The sequence below is a fragment of the Lemur catta genome, chromosome 11 (genome assembly GCF_020740605.2).
Source record: "Lemur catta isolate mLemCat1 chromosome 11, mLemCat1.pri, whole genome shotgun sequence".
In the NCBI taxonomy this organism is placed as follows: Eukaryota; Metazoa; Chordata; class Mammalia; order Primates; family Lemuridae; genus Lemur; species Lemur catta.
In genome coordinates this window covers 66667314-66684262 of record NC_059138.1, presented here as the reverse complement: position 1 = coordinate 66684262, position 16949 = coordinate 66667314, and the positions used below count along the sequence as shown (strand labels likewise).

General features: G+C 35.6%; 1 protein-coding gene across 1 annotated transcript in view; it reads right to left on the bottom strand.

The window, feature by feature from the left end:
- LOC123647624 (histone deacetylase 9-like) overlaps positions 1-7810 on the bottom strand; it is a 76179-nt gene extending 68369 nt beyond the window's left edge. The window contains exon 1 of the mRNA XM_045565229.1: positions 7603-7810. Coding sequence (XP_045421185.1) covers positions 7603-7681 — 79 coding nt within the window. The 5' untranslated portion in view covers positions 7682-7810. The remainder of the gene's footprint in view (positions 1-7602) is intronic.
- Between the last annotated feature and the right edge of the window lie 9139 nt (positions 7811-16949).

Genomic DNA, 16949 nt, shown 5'->3' with positions numbered 1-16949 from the left:
TAAAATGGAAATCTAAGCTATAATATTTTGTATAAAGTTTGGCTAGGATATTTTAAATATCTCAAAGAGTAAAATATTATATTTCATCAAATCTAAGATGCTGTCAGTCATGGCACAAAATAATTATGACCATTACTTTATACACCACAATGAAAATTTTCAAAATGGCCAATGTCTCAATGAAATGCCATCAAATGTAAGAGACATCCAATTTCAAACATATCAAGATATGAAAAAGTGCATCTTAGTATCAGTGAAATGCAATACACATTTCAATGCACAGTTGCAGCTAGTATCCTCGTTTGGGGCAAATTCTGCTTATGTATTGTCTTTTTTACAAGCAACGATGATCTGACCCTAGTTATATTATAGTTATAGTAATTTTGCTCTTCAAAGTTAAACAGTAGTCATCTTAGCCTAAGGATTGTTTTGTGATATCAGTACTAAACACTGCAGATGGAAAACATTCTTCTGTTAATACGGTTTGATAGCCCAATTGTCATATAGTATAAGCAAACAGGCAATTGAGAGAGACAATGAATGCAGGGTGACAGTGAAATACGGAGCATTCATTAACTTGAATAAATCTTTTGGTTTTCACTGGAAATAAAATCATTCTCAAATCTTATGATTTGTTATTTTTTCTATGCCAATTTTTTTTCCTTCTTATCTTGGTTCCTTATGTTAGCTGTTAAATATATATAGTAACTATATTGCACAAATACATAAATGTCTTACAAACCCACTTCCCCCTGTCTTTGCAGGGGGCCCCTGTACTTGCTTGAGAACATAACAGAGAGACATACTGGTTTGTACGAATTTTGAGCCAAAGATACTATTTAGTTTTTGTACAGAATGCACCATGAAAAATAGGGAACATGGTCTGAAAATTAGTAAGATATTAGAAAATCTCTACTTAATTTGGTGACCTGGAAATTTTTTATTTAAATAAAAACTCATTGTGGGAAAAATTCTCTTTTTTTTTTTATTTTCACAATTTAGAATAAGCTTTTATAGTAATTAAAAACTCTACTCATTTATTTGGGATATTTTTAATAACCCACTAAACTTAGCGAAAAATATATGAAGAGGTAAATCAAGAGACATTAGATCAGGTTGTGGTTTTGTTATTCTTCAGCTCTGGGATTTAAGCAAGTCACTTAACTTTTCTGTTATTTTTTCTAAAATTAGAAATTTAAATGACTGCTAATTTTTTTAATGATTTCAGAGAAATAAGAAAATCCAAGAAAATAATAATAATACGAAAATTCAAAAACAATATTATATGTTTATATATTTAATCATAAAAATGAAATGAGATAATTCAAAGAAGCTTGCCTAGCACAGAATAAAAAGTCAATGATTGCCAGCAGGTATTATTATTCTATCATGAATGACAACACTGCCAGGATGAAATTGATGTTCACTTTCCAGTAAAGAAAAAAATTTCCAAGAGGTTGGGTAACATTCTTGTGGTCATTCTGAGAGCCCAGGCCAGAATTACGACTTTATCTGCTGGACAACAAGGCTGTGCTTTCAAACTCAGGAACATAGTGCCTATGTTCTTTATTGTGTGAGGTACGTTCCTTCTATATCTAATCTGTGGAGAGCTTTTTTTATCAAAGGACACTGAATTTGTTAAATGCCTTTTCTGCATCGATTGAGGTGATCATATGGTTTTTGTCCCTCATTTTGTTAATGTATTTTATCAAATTTATTGATTTGCTTATGTTGAACCACCCTTGCATCACAGGGATAAATCCTACTTGATCGTAGTGAATGACCCTTTTAATGTGCTATCGAATTTGGCTTGGTAGTATTTTGTTGAGGAGTTTCTTCTGATTCTTAACTGTGTTTCAGATAGTTCAAATGCTCAAAAAGCATCACTGGATCATTTTTTCTGCATCCACATACTAATAATGCCAAGAGCAGAGCACACTCCAATATACCAAGAGAAAATGCACAGTTTTTACGCAGGCAAGGACTGAGGTATCCTCATTACAAAATAATAATGCTTTATTTTCTTTTAAAAACATCACCACTTCTTCTGATTGCCCTTGTATTTATTACAAAGTAGGAAGACATACAGCTATAGAAATGTGAAATGCAGGCACCGCTCTTGCTAAACCAACTTTTAATTAAATGGACAATACACTTACAATTTACCTAGAATCCTGTGTTGCTTTCAGAGATTTCTGGCCATCCTCTTTCCATTGTGTTCAAAACAGAATCTAAAATATCTTCAAACAAGTTATAAAATATGTGTTGTATATTTGTGCTCAAATACATCATCTGAATACTCAGGCTTTGATTGAATATTTAGCATTATTGAAATGATATTGACAATAAGATTCAGAACTATTAACTCACAATAATTAGTAATTTATTACATCTGGTTTTGGCAAAATTATTATCTCCCTTTCCTCCTCCCCCCCTTTTTTTTGTTGATTAAGAAACTAACTTGATTACAAAATCAGTGAGGGACATAGTTGAGATTTGAACATAGATCTTATCACACCAAAATGAGCTATTCTGTACTTTCCTTTAATTCTTCATATTTATTTCAAGTTTAATATTTAAAAGATTTAATCATCTCCCACCGTCCTGCTTCTCTGAGCAGAGATGAAATGAGTTTATCATACACATTCGATTCTAGCAGGTGCTAACAGCTGGAACTCAGCACTTTTGCCCAAGGCCCACTCATAAAAAAAACCATGACTTCCAAATTTAATGTTTATATTCTTTTCAATTCTATTTCTCTTAAACGGAATATTAAACAAGTGACCATTTTCAGAAATAATTTTTGTAAACACAAGTTTTTGTTAATTCAAATATTATAGGAGATAGAAACATGTTGTCTAAAACCTATAGAATTGGCAGTGATGGGAGGATAGCAATGACAAAAAAGAGGAAAAAATCATGAAATCCTAATTCAAGTAACATCAAGTATAGTGGAAGAAAGCATCTGACCTACTTAAAAAATCACGGGTTCATTGTAGCTTTACTCATTAAAAAAATGCTATTTAGGCAACGTGCCAGGCCCTGGGCCAGTCTCTGAAAGCACAGAACAGAAATGTGTAAGAGAGGCTAATCTGATGGTAGCCAGAAGAAAGAATTTTAAGGATGACCCTTCACGAAGTGGTATCTGGTAGGTGTCTTCCAGACACTCTTTTTTCCATATCTGTCTTGTTTGTGGCTTGAAATTCTATTATGAGAAGGCAAGGCAGTGATTCCCCAATTACAGATAAATCATAAAAGATGCAACTACCAAACAGAACCATTACATTAGCTTAAATATACTTATTTTAAAAATTATAATTAGGTAATAAATAAAACACTTAAGTAAATGTGACCAGGTTCTTTATAGATTTTGATAATGTGGAGAAAGAGACTTAGGAGAGCCATGGACATTTTCAGGGAAGTATAGAGTCATCAGTGAGAAAAAACAAGAAAAAGAAGAAGTCAGCTCCACCAAAATACACTCGATTCTGGCTCAATCTATATTCAGTTCTGTGGGCAAATACAATGTATACCTGGAGGGCATTTTGAGTTGCATACCCTTGTGTATATATAGATGCACCAGAGATGAAGCATATATATGCATTATTAACAGATGATGTAGACAATGTAGCTACATATATTTAATAAAACTTGCCCCTTGGCACTTATTTGTTGATTGAATTAGTGCTTAAGTGTACTTTTGAAGGATTGACTAATCAGGAATCTTTGTATTTCCCCAAGGATAACTCACAATTCATATGAATTCATTTATACAGGTATATTCTGCCCCTAAACAATGCTTTCTACTTGTCATACAGACATTAACAGCGGGGAAAAAAAAGAATGAGAGACTCACTAAAAAGGAATACAACTTTCTATCAAAGAGGTTATCAAAGGTAATTCAAGACTTTAAGGTATGTTATTTGATTCCCCACCCTGCCCCCAAATATTGGCTCTTCTTTACTTGTCAAAATAACACTTGTGTATTTGCTGAGGGGAATGGTTTCTATCACAAGGACTGTAAAATATTTGTTAAAGGAACATATATGTTTATAAAAAGGACATATTTTTTATTAGACATGGCTATGATCTCACAATGCTTTTTGTATTATTCCAGAGAAAGGAACATTCTTATTCACATGATAAAAGCAATTTGCACATATGAATTCACTGTCTGACACCAATGAAAGCAGAGGATGTTTACATGTGTTGAAAAGGAAGAAAAATATATTTTGCGGTAAAATGAATTTGAACTAAAGAATCCTTTTTTAAAATGTTAACAACACTGTAAAGCCAGGGGGTGCTGCAATATGGTGAATCAATTTTATTGTTTGAACATGGCACTTAGTTGTCATGACAACCTTCTTAAACTGTAACCTGAAGACAGTTAGATCTAAATCGGAGTATTTAGAAAGATAAACTGATAACTTCAAGGTAGAGTTTGATGTTGGGTTTAGAGCAGGTCACAAAGTTATTTATTCCTTTCAGATTGGGTTTTACCCTGATCCTTAATTGAAAGAACAGCACAGATTCTAAATAAGTAATTCAGATCATTTATTTAAAACTTTAGCAAAACCGATCCCAATAGTTTTGTTGTAGTTTCACAGCAGAGAACACTTAATATATAAAGAAATGAGAGATGAGAGGAAGAATGAAAAATATCACTAGCTAAGAATCACTTTTAATTTTAAATGCCCTTTATATTTGGACTGAGACATTTGTCACAGCACCAACCTTTTACTTTTTTTAAACAGGTAGCTAATTAGATGTTTAAAAACAAACAAAAACCCTAGCTGTTTTTATTTGATTTCTCTTTTCCTTTCAGGGATAGCAAACAAAATTATTTTAAAAGATTGATTCAATGTGCTAAGAAAATATAATTTTAGCATCTCTGCTGTGGTAGTATCTTCAAAACTACTCTCTAAAATCATCAAATGTTCTACTTAGAGCAGAGATGAGTTTTGCCAGAATTTGAAAACATTGGGAGAGGAATTTGGTTTTGTATCTTCTATCTACTTTTTACTTTAGTTTTGGCCCATTTCTAACTTCATTTTGGGACTCCTCCCAGATGGAAGATGGTATCTGACATAGGACAGTGAAAGCCCAATATGAACTGCCTGTCCAGAACTTTCAGACAAAATCAATATAAATGCATCTCCCAGGTGGTTAGAAAGCAAACAAAGAGACCCAGTGGTGAGCTATTTGGGGAATAGCTATAGAGCTGTCCAGTAATCCCAGTTTCTACCCAGTTAACGTGATAGCATCTCTAGATAATACAGCTGGCAAACTCAGGTCTACAGGAGATGATATAAACAGTTGGCCAGACATGAGGCTTTTTTGTTTTTCATTTAAGCATCACAGGACTATTAAGTGTCTATCACCGACGATGTTTATGGAATTAAGGGTCTTAGGCACCAATGTGGCCTCTGCAGTGTGCATCTGAATTTTCTATTCTCATGCATTTTATGAAACCTTTTTCTCTTCTTTTTAATGGGAAAAATCTAGTAAATGCCTCAGGCAATTTAATCTAAATACAAACTCAGGGTACACCCTTTGGTTTTAACCCCAGTTATTTTAGATGGTAAAATAAATTCGTTTCCTCATCTATGAGACATGTGAAGTGTTTTAGGTAGCCTCTATTATACTCTATTTAGATTCCAAGATCCTTTCCCCACCTTGTATATTTTTTCCTTATTATGTTGGAAGTACTCAACAGAAGGTCAATGATAGCACTTAAAACTTATGTTTGTTTGCTTTTCTTAGGAAATAGGTACCTAACGAGAGTACTCTCCTGAGTAGAAAAGATATACAAGAGAAGAGACAGATATGGAGAGGCTGGGAGTGAGAGGAGGGGAGTTGGACAGGTTGTAGACAAACTTATTCTGTGATAAAAAGCAATGAAAAGTTCCCCCTCAAGTAGATAACGATATATATAAATGGATAAAAATATATTAAAGATCTTTTTGCATTGTTCCAAAGCTAAAAGTGAGAGAACTCATAGCTTTTATACCTGTGACCAAAATAAATTATGCTACTACTACTTGCTATTCTACCTTCCAAGATGACATTTGAGATTTAAAATTGATTTGGTAAAAAATGAAAATAACAAGTGACAAAAGGATTAATCCCTTCCAGCTAATTCTGAGAACCGGACTTGTTACAACCTGCCCCCTTGGCAAGGAGAAAGACCCAAACATAGATGTTCCTCTCTCCTGAGGGAGATTCTTGGATTTAATGGCAAGAAACACCTTTTCTACATTCCCCTCTTTGCCCTCCATGTGTTTTATATTGTTTGGGTTTATCTCAATTTGGTATACAATCTTTTTCTTCTTTGTTTAGACTAAACTATTCACCAGTCTTGACCCAAATTCAGTTTATCTCCAGTGGAAATGCTGACTTCCATTTGAGTGGAGTTCCATGAAGAAGAAGAAAAAAGAATCATAAAGACATTTGATATGAGCAAACACCTCTCTATTCAATTTTACCAAAACTGTGACTTATTTTGCTCTGTTTTTCTTCGTGGAGTTGCTTGTTAACATGTTTTTAATAGACAACAAGGCACCAAGAATCCTGGGTAAATAATGGATGTTAAAAATAGCTACTACCTAACAATGTTACTGGAACAATCAGAATGCAGAAAACTCTCTCTCATGAGAAGCCAACTAAAAACAAAGGTTGGCATGATGCTGCTTCTTTGTTTTTTTGTGTTTTTTTTTCAAGTTAATATAGTAAATTTGCTCCAAACTCATCTCTCCCACTTAAAACTATTTGGATGGTTTTTGTGTTGTTTGCTTTTCAACTCCTCCTAAATTATATAATTGTGGGATCTATTGTTTGTGTAATTTTACTTTCTTCTTTTTTTTTCAATAGACACTTATGGTGCCAACATACATTTATATGTGTGGACTATATATATGCCTGTTTTCACACTCAGAGAGCAAGGAAATTATCCTAAAAGAAAGCTTCTTTCTAGCCAGATTCTATTAGGTTATGTTATTCAAATGCACTGTAACACAAAATTCATCTCTTCATTTGGTGTCCAGTTGCTAAGGAATGCAGCCAAAACGTTCCTCTTTGCAACACAACAGAAGACCAGTAGAGATCATGAGGGTTGCCCATAAACATGTATGGAGCCTCTGAGCAAGTGGAATTACACTTCCGTATTTAAACCTGGAAGAGCATGACATTATTGACAAATAGCTGTTTTTACCTTCTGTACAATGGAATAAAAACAGGGACTTCCATAATCCTTGCAAAAAGCCCAGTAGCTTTTCTAGACTCATGACCTCTCAAGTCATTCAGCATATTTTAAACAGAAGCCCTATCGCTTCTGCCTCTAAATGCAAAACAGGACTTCTGAAAAGCATAAAGTTTCTGAAAGGTCCTGCCACGTCCACCAAAAGAAACCATTTAACTTTGTTTTTCTTAAAGGCCAGTTTCTACAGAGACATGAATCTGACGGAGCAATAAACACCATCTGAATCTTTTTCAAATGTCTCACCCAAGTTAATTGGACACATGTAAAAGGTATTGTCTACCTTAAAGACCTAAAAGATGTTATGATATCATACCATTTCATAACATCCTGAAAGAGATACTTACATTTTGCTGTCACTTTGTACCCCCCTAGAGGAGGGGTGTGGCCTTCCAATGCATCAAATCCAGCGGACACTAGGACCATGTCCGGATCAAATTCTTTGGCCACAGGCTTCACGATGGTCCTGCACGGTAAAAAGGCAGCCAGTCACACTTGGGAATGGCGAATACCTTTAAAAATTGTTCAGTGAAAACGACTTGGCACAACCTCAAGTACTTCCCAAGAATAAAGAAAAGGGGGAAAGAAAACACTATTTGAGTGGATCAAAAACTTATCATTTCCTTAATACTGAATCACTGTTATTTTAACATCCCAATTCAGACTTTTTTCTTTCATCTTTTTTCTCCAAATTGAAAAAAAAAAATGCTTTGCAGGTACATTCTAGAGCCTGTCATATTACACACACATCTGTGGCTGTTTTATCCCACTGCCTATGAAAAAAAACTGCTTCTTCCAAGGGAGTGACTAATGTTTTACAGAGGAAAGTCGAAGCTTTAGTGAAAACCCGGCTTGCTCCAGTTAGTGAGAACTTGGTGTAAATTTGAACTATAAATTTCTTTGGGGAAAAAGTTTGCTTTTCCAACTAAAAAAAAAAAAAAAAAAAAAACATTTTTAAATATTTGTCGTGGTAGGGGGTGACTCTTGCAAAGGAAAAACACAAAATTCCCTTAATAGAATCCAGATTATAATGTTAAGTGAGGCCAAAGTCAGACACACCAGGAAGGAGGTGGCCCCATCCATGACAGCATCCCCTGCTGGTCCCACTTAGACACTTCAACACTTACCTCTCCAGCCTTCTCAGAGCTTCCTAATCCCTTTCTCATCAGTGCTGGTTTGGAGAGAGAATGACTAAAGAATGCAAGTGGGCTTCACGAAATAAAATTGTTTTAAACGTAGCCTTCCAGACCAGTATGCCATCATAAAAACTCAAATTTCAAGGACTACTTAGTGAAATGGGGAAACTGCATACTACAGTGAATTTAAAAAGTTTGAAGACCTGGGTTGTGTGCTTATGAAAAATAACCAAAAGAGATCTTAAGTAGTTATCCTTGAGTAGTGACATAGTTAGTTCTTTTAAGTGTTTTAAATTTGAAAATTTCCTAGATTGTCTGCAATGATCACATATTAACTTTGTATTTAAAAATTCAATTGCATGGCATAAACAAGAAGTTGTTGAAGTTATAAAATAAAAACATTATTTAATTGAAACTTACATAGAATATAAATGAATGAAATATTTTCTCTAATAACTCCACTACTGTCATAAAAGTTCCATCCTTCAGGTTCATAAATGTACATGCAAGGGACTCCCACAGTAGGATTTCCAGCAATTGGAAAACCATGTAAATCTGAATTGCCCCATCAGTGAAACCAAGTGAAAACCTAACTTTATTTACTACGTAAAATGTCATTATTCTTTTTCTTCAGTAAAATTAAGAATTTCTACTACAGTTATGTTATGAAAGAGATATATTGGATTCTGTCGCTTCCCAATAATACAAACTCTTACATTGTAGTTTTTATAAAAACTATAAAAAGTATCACATATAATCAATTTGCTATTTTTCATATGAATGGAATAGCCATATGTCTCTTTAATTTTATTAATCCTATGAACGCCCTTAGAGAACAAATGACATATTTACAAAAATCAGTAGATAGATGATTGAACAAGGTTGTCCATGCAATCATATGCATCATAGTAATCAATCTTCCATCTCCTTCCCCTCTATTGGCAGGTCATCTTTCTTTCTTCTTTTTCCCCAATTAATCTGTGCCTTTCTAATTTTTACCCAGCCTTCAAGGCACATCTCACTAACTATGTTCTCCATTAAGGCTTCTCTTTATACATGGATATTGAATATATATACATGTATTTTTGGTGGACAAACAGTAGGTAAAGATTGCCAACATAATTTCAGAATATAGAAACATAGACATGATTTACAGAGTGTAAGTACCTACAGAGAAGCCACAAAATCAAGCTGATTTTTCTCTCTCTTTCTAGAGAAACTAACTGACCAAACAGGAAATACCCAGAGAGTCTGACAGTTGTGTGTTACTCAGACCCACAGTCAGCTTGTTTTTCCAATCTTCCTCTAGTGAACCCTACAGTGAATCACCAGTTAAAAAGCCCAACCCGGTTACGTGTCTTTTCAGTGCTCCTTTCTCAAATAGGATGGATCGTCCCCATTTGTTTGAAGAAAGCTTCAAGTATGCAAGATAGCAAAATGTGCAAAATAATAAATAAAAGAAAGTGAACTCAGAAAACGAGATAAAATGCAGGGAAGAAACCACAATTTCAAATATTAGGATTATCCTTAAAGACATAAGATAGTATATCTATAAAATGAGAAGGGGGTGCTGCTGAAAAAACCCTGAAAACATAAAAAACACAATAAACTGTGTGGAAGATAAAGTTGACAAGTTCTCTCAGAAAGTACAACAAAAAACAGAGACCTGGTAAATTGGGAACAATAGATCAGAAACTTGGAGGACCCATATAAGAGAATCTATAGCTGAAGGAAATTGCAAAATTTTAAAAATTTAGAATCCCATATACAACTCAACTGCTGACCAAAGCTGAAAGTAGAATAGAGTTTTAAACTTTCAAATCTTAAAAAAATAGAATCTCCCACAAATATCTTCAAAAGAAGGTATTGGATAATACACTCCATCAAAATGAAGGCATAAATCAAAAAATATAAAGAGAGATAGAAACCATTCCCCCACCAAAACATTTTTATAAATTCCCATTTTTTCCAAAAGTTTTAAAAATTTTATTCTAGCTTTAGAACAAAACAGTAGAAATTTGCTCTGCCATTGGAAATTTGGCATGGAATAAAGTAGGTTTTCATTCCAATGCAAATATTCTGTTAATAAATACATCTTACCCACTTACAGGGGAAATATATCCCTCTATGCCGGATACCTCTGAATATACAGAATCACTGCTTTCTATCTGAAGCAAACAGCACATTTGTTATGTAGGCCTTTCCTGAATTCACAAGCATATGGGTTTTACAATTTCATGCAGGTTTTTAAAATGCTCCATCTTGCAGGACTAATCCTATACATTTTAATTCACTCTAAAAAAATATGAAAAAGATGTGAATTTTTGAAAAAAGATACATCACCTGATAGACTCCTCCCACTTAAAAATATACATTCCAAGAATTAAGTCCAAGTGGTAGTAGTTTGTTGACTAAATTAGTGATGCATAATGAGAACAGTTATGTGATGTTATGTTGCAATATATCCTGTGTGTTTTCTATTATATTGAAGAACTATATGGCAACAGATGCTTGTAGATGGTGACACTGGTAAAGTTCATTCATTCATCTCAACAAGTACATATTGAGTATCTACTATGTTCCAAACACTGTTTCAGCTTAAAGATGTGTTCAATTTCGAACCGAGTCATATTTATTTTCCTTCTGTCGACATTAAACTCTGTCTTGCTATTCTCTTTGATGAATTTATCAAATTAAGACTCCACAAATCTCTTTATTTTGGCAATTATCTTAGGCATGTCCATGGAAGTATTTGCATTGTGCTATTTATGCCAGTCTAGATTGATCTTTATTCAAAAGATCTATGGTGTCTGAAAGGTTGAGAAATGTATTTGGGGGTACTAAGTATGAAATATATGTCATTTTTCCTCAAACAGAACAAATCTTTGAAGACATTCATTTATAATTTTATCTGAAGAATTGGATTTTCTATTTAAAGATAACAAACAAAGCATACATGTTTGCTTTTCATCTTTCCCAATATCCCACCAAAAAGAAAGCATAGGAATATACATATGAACTCATGGTTTTTACTATATACCAGGCAAATAGATACAGAAATAACTTTTGATGGGTGTGTATCCATAGGATGGTATTTCCTAAAAGCAATGACATCTCAGTAACAAGGAACCCAGTTAGTACCCAGATCTTGCTTTCTAATATCAATTTCCAATAAAAGGACCCATGAGTGCTTGGAGATGTGGTTGATTCCAGGACTGCGTCAGGGAAAATACCAGATGACTCTGGAACAACTTGAGGCGACAGAAAGCAACGAAATGCTCAGAAAGAGGTAGGTGCATGTCAATGGTGTATACGAACCAATGTGAAGGAGCTTTCAATGGCCAAAGGTGGAACAATTTGAGGAACAAAATAAATAATGATAGTATTGGATTATAATCCATAGAATCAAACACTGAGTCCATAGTGAGATAAATAAATACTGAATAGAGAGGAGGACATAGCTCTTTCCTACAGAAAAATATCAAGTCTTGAATGTAGAAGAATTGAGGGAAATAGGAAATTACCATTTGAACAAGGCAGGAATAATTGCTGCAGGCAAGATCTGTGGATGAATACTAAAATTAGTGGGCAAAAGTTAGAGGAGAAACACAATATTTGCGTAATTCCAAAGCATTACAAAAAGAAAACTGCAGACACAACCTTAATGAAGTGATCAAAGTTAGCATCTACTGTTATTCTCTATGACTGTGGTCCCCAACCCCTGGCTGCAGGCCGGTACTGGTAGTGGCCTGTTAGGAACCAGGCTGGGCATCACCACCTGAGCTCTGCCCCACAAACGCCCCCCCCATCCTCTCACCTCACCACCCTCACCTCTACCTTCCCCCAACCCCACCGTGGAAAAATTGTCTTGTTTTCCATGAAACTCAGGAACCAGGCCTCAGAGCAAGAGGTGAGGGGAGAGGGGAGGGGGGCGACCCAGCGAAGCTTCTTCTGTACTTACAGCCACTAGCATCTACGGCCTGAACTCTGCCTCCACCCACATGGAAAAATTGTCTTCCATGAAACATGAAATGGGTCCCTGGTGCCAAAATAGTTGGGGACTGTTGCTCTATGATGCATTGACAAAGGCAGATCAATCCTATAGTGTTCTTGTTAAAAATATATACAACCTTAGATATAATAATGAGAAAACTTCAAGCATTTAAATTGAGGAATGTGTGACAAAATAACTGACCAGTATTCTTCAAAAATCCTGGCCATGAAAGACAAGGGAAGATTAAGGAATTGTTACAGATTGGAGGAGACTAGGGAGATGTGACATCCAAGTGCAAGGAGGGGCCCTGGATTGGATTTGGGGACAGAAAAAAGGAAATTAGTGGAAAAACTTCAGTCCCATGTAAAATCTTCAGTTTAGGTGATAGCATTGGACAAATTTTAATTTCTTATTTTGATAATCGTATTATGATTATGTGAGTTTTTAACATTAGTAGACACTGAGTGTCAGGCATATAGGAACTTTGTACTCTTTTGACAACTTTTCTGTAATTCCAATATTACTTCAAAATAAAATGTTAACAAGTACCAGCATACAATGAATAAATAAATTTATAACAACAAAAGAGAATGGGAGAGTTGTTAACAGATTTTTAACAAACTTCTGGAAGAGGGAAATTGGGAGCATACTGAAAAAATGAAACAAAAAAGAGAGCTGCTGCCCTATACCTGCTTCCGTGGGACCACAGAAGAGATGGGAGACACTCCACCCAGTGGAACCCCACTGAGGAAATGGGTATGGCGAAGGAAGAGAGAGGCAGGACTACAAACAAGAAGCCAAAGAAGTTTCAGTTGGTTAAGAACACAGACTACATTTCAACACCTTAATTACATTTCCTCTTTGCCGGTAACCAGGGAAAACAGTCAGATTGCCTTTTTCTAAGCAAAAGGATGTGTCTACAAAGCAAAGGCTTCCAATATGCATACTGGTGCCCTAATATACAGTCCTCCTTATTTTATCCTTTGAGAGGACTCAGAGACTCTGAGCCATTTTCTACAATGCTAACTCTAAAGTGGGGTTTGATGGTCCACACCCTCTATCCCACACCAGCTCTCATAGAGCTCTCAATTGACCCATTTACACAACCACAGGGAAAACTGACACCAGGCTTTCTTAAATATCAATGGAAAGGTAGGCATTACACAGCACATGAGAAAACCCAGCAGTAAAAAAAAAAGATTAAAACAAACAAAAATATAAATGAGTCTGAAGATAGTTTAGGCAACAGAAATAATAATCTCAAAGAGATACAAGAAAATATTTTAGCTATAAAGATATGCTGTTATGAAAAAGAACAAAGAACAAAGGAAGCACTTAAAAGTAACCAAAATTCCACAAATTAATAGAAGGTCTGAGGCCATAAAATTGAAATAATCACTCAGAAGTGGAAGCAAATAGGTAAAACATAAATGGGAAAACAGGAAACATAAAGTATCATTGCAGAGGCCCTGTATTTGAATAATAGGAGTCTCTGAAATAGACAGGCACAGAGAGGAGAGGAAATTATCAAGTAACAGCAGAAGATAATTTTTAGGAACTGGAAAATACTCAAGTCTATGGGTTTGATAAGTTCAACCAGTGTGAAGATCTATGTATCAAAAAAAAAACAAAAACACATACTTAGACATAGTCTCATGAATCTTCAGATCTTCCAAGATCCTTAAAAAAGAAAAAGTGTACCCTCAAAGAAACAAAAAATGATATTGACAGCAAACTTCAAATAGGTACCATTAAATGTCTTTATATTCTGAGGGTAAACCATTTTTAAACTTTAATTCTACTTCCAGCCATCATATACTAGTATTCAAGTATATGATACAAATAAAAATATTTTAATACATGTAAGAAATCAGAAATTTATTTCCAATGTACACGTTCTTAAATATTTACTGGAGAATGTAAGCTTTACTTCTGCAAAGCAAGGAAATAAATCAAAGAAATAGACAGGCATAGGACCAAAGTAGTTGATATGCCATAGGAAAATGAAGAGGGTCCAGTGATTGTGCATATATTTCTTTGCTAGAAAGCAAACGATTGAAGGAATAATAATGACAATAACATATGTGCTTTTTTTAAATCTTCGCCTACCAAAGGTGATTCTAGCATGTTTTTCTTGAAGAGTATGTCTTTCTTCCTTGCATGTCTTTACCCCAAGTGAGACACATACTAGTGAGAATACATTGAGCTTATAGAAATAAAGAGAGACAAAGAGAATACTACTACTACTAATAAAAAGACACATAGATCATATGATTAGATACAAAACACAGTCAAGAGAAGAGAATCAATTCTGGATTTCTTTCCATGAGATCTGGAGCAACTGATTCTGATTCTGAACTTCTCAGTTAGAATCAGATCTCTGGAACTATTTCATTTCTCATCAATAGCCAAATAATTGGTTGCACCAACATTGAGTCAAGTGTCCTTAAGCTCAAACAGACTAGTAATTTCCCATGACTAACTCCAGAATGTGCTGAGGAAAGGGTATAAGATTCTACCCACTCATTTGACACGCTCAGTGATAGAAGGGAGCTCCCATAGGAGCATAACTGTGGCTTTAAGGAAGACAACAGGCTTGGCTTCACAGCCTGCAACTGAAATTTTAAAGCAAATTTCAAATCCTCTTAACCTATTGAGTTACTCAACAATATTCTTGTATTCATCTAGCAGTCGTTTATTGAGCCCCTGCTATGTGGGAAGTGCTGGTTTGGTGCCAGGATTCAAAGATACAAACAAATACACCGCTGCATTGCCTTCAAGGAGATCACAGATTAAAAGGAAAGGCAGGTGGAGAACATGTCTCTGCGGTTTGGCAAAGTACCAACTCAGGCACGCACGACGTGACAGAGGAGAGTGGAAACCAACAGGGAAGAAACAACATGAACACAGTCCACCAGAGGGGACATGAAAAGTGAGTTTGGACATTAGGTGTAGGTCAGGAATCATAGCAAAAAAAGACCCTGATCTCTTGCTTTCATGGAGTTTACATTCTAACAGGAGAGAATGAGAGTGTATAAATAAACAAGGAAGTAAGTAAGGACATGCAAGTAAGCAAAAAGTAAGTAAAAAGCGAAATATACAGAAAGTCATGGGGGAGGTGCAAGTTTAGATCTGAGTACACAGAGAGGTGGTGACAGCGGAAATGAGAACTGTTTATGAAGGGAGGAGGTGGCACAAGCGGAATTACGGGGGAAGAGCAGCCACCGAGGGCAGAGCGAGTATGACTAGTGCTCTCCTCCTGCTCCCCTAGTCCCAACCTGAGTTAGCTCTGCTCTTCTTCCCTAACCTTCACCTTCCCGCTACTCACACATCCCAAAGTGCACACTGCACACACACACACACACGCACATGTTGTCCCTTTCTTTCTTTTACCACCCTCCTGTTTCTTTATAGCCTCAATCTTCCAACTTTGACAGCTCCCTCTTTCTCATACACCCATAGCCAATCCATTAACGAATACTATTGTTCACACTTTGTAAATATATATAGCAATTTGCCACGCCCCAACACCTCCAGGGCTGTCATCCTGGCCTGTGCCAACACTACCTCTCACTTGGATTAGAGACTCCAGCTTGTAAGAGGTGCCCATACTACCTTGGTACCCTCTGTGCTCTGTTCCCAACATGGCAGCCAGCCAGGTTGGTGTGTTTAATCAGATCCTCATCATTTCTTTCAAGGTAAAAGCAAAGGTTCTTGTAAATGATGCCTAAGTCCCTGGACAATGACGCTGCCCAGCACCTCTCTGACCCCAGCTCTTATAACTCTCCGCCAGGACTCTATTCACACATATGCCTTACCAAACAAATTGTTTTTAACAATTTTTTTTTTATTTTGGTAAAATGTACCATTTACCATTTTAAGTATGCAATTCAATGCCATTAAGTATTAATACATTCTCATTATTTTGCAACTATCACCACCATCCAACTCCAGAACTTTTTCATCTTCCCAAACTGAAAATTTCTATGCCCATCAAATACTATCTCAATAACTCTCCATTTCCACCTTCCCCCAGCCCCTGGCAACCACCATTCTACTCTGACTATTTTAGATACTTCATGTAAGTGGAACCATGCAGTATTTGTCCTGTGACTGGCTTATTTCACTTAGCCTAATATCCTCCAGGTTCATCCATGTTGTATATAGCAGAATTTCCTTCTTTTTAAAGGCTGAATAATATTCCGTTATATGTATATACCACATTCTCTTTACCTATTCATCCATTAAGGGACACCTAATCTGTTTGATACGGAGAAACTGGAACCCTGTACACTATTGGTGGGAATGTAAAATGTTGCAGACACTATGGAAAACAGTGTGGAGCTTCCTCAAAAAAATTAAAAATATAAATGCCATATATTTTCCAATGAATACCATATATATTGCCAATCTCCCTTCTGGATAGCTATCCAAAACAATTGAAATCAGGGTCTCAAAGAGATATTTGCACCTCCATGTTCATTGCAGCATTATTCACAATGGCCCCAGGGATTTTACACTGGCTATTCCCTTTGCCTGAATACTCTTCCCCAGATGCCTAAGT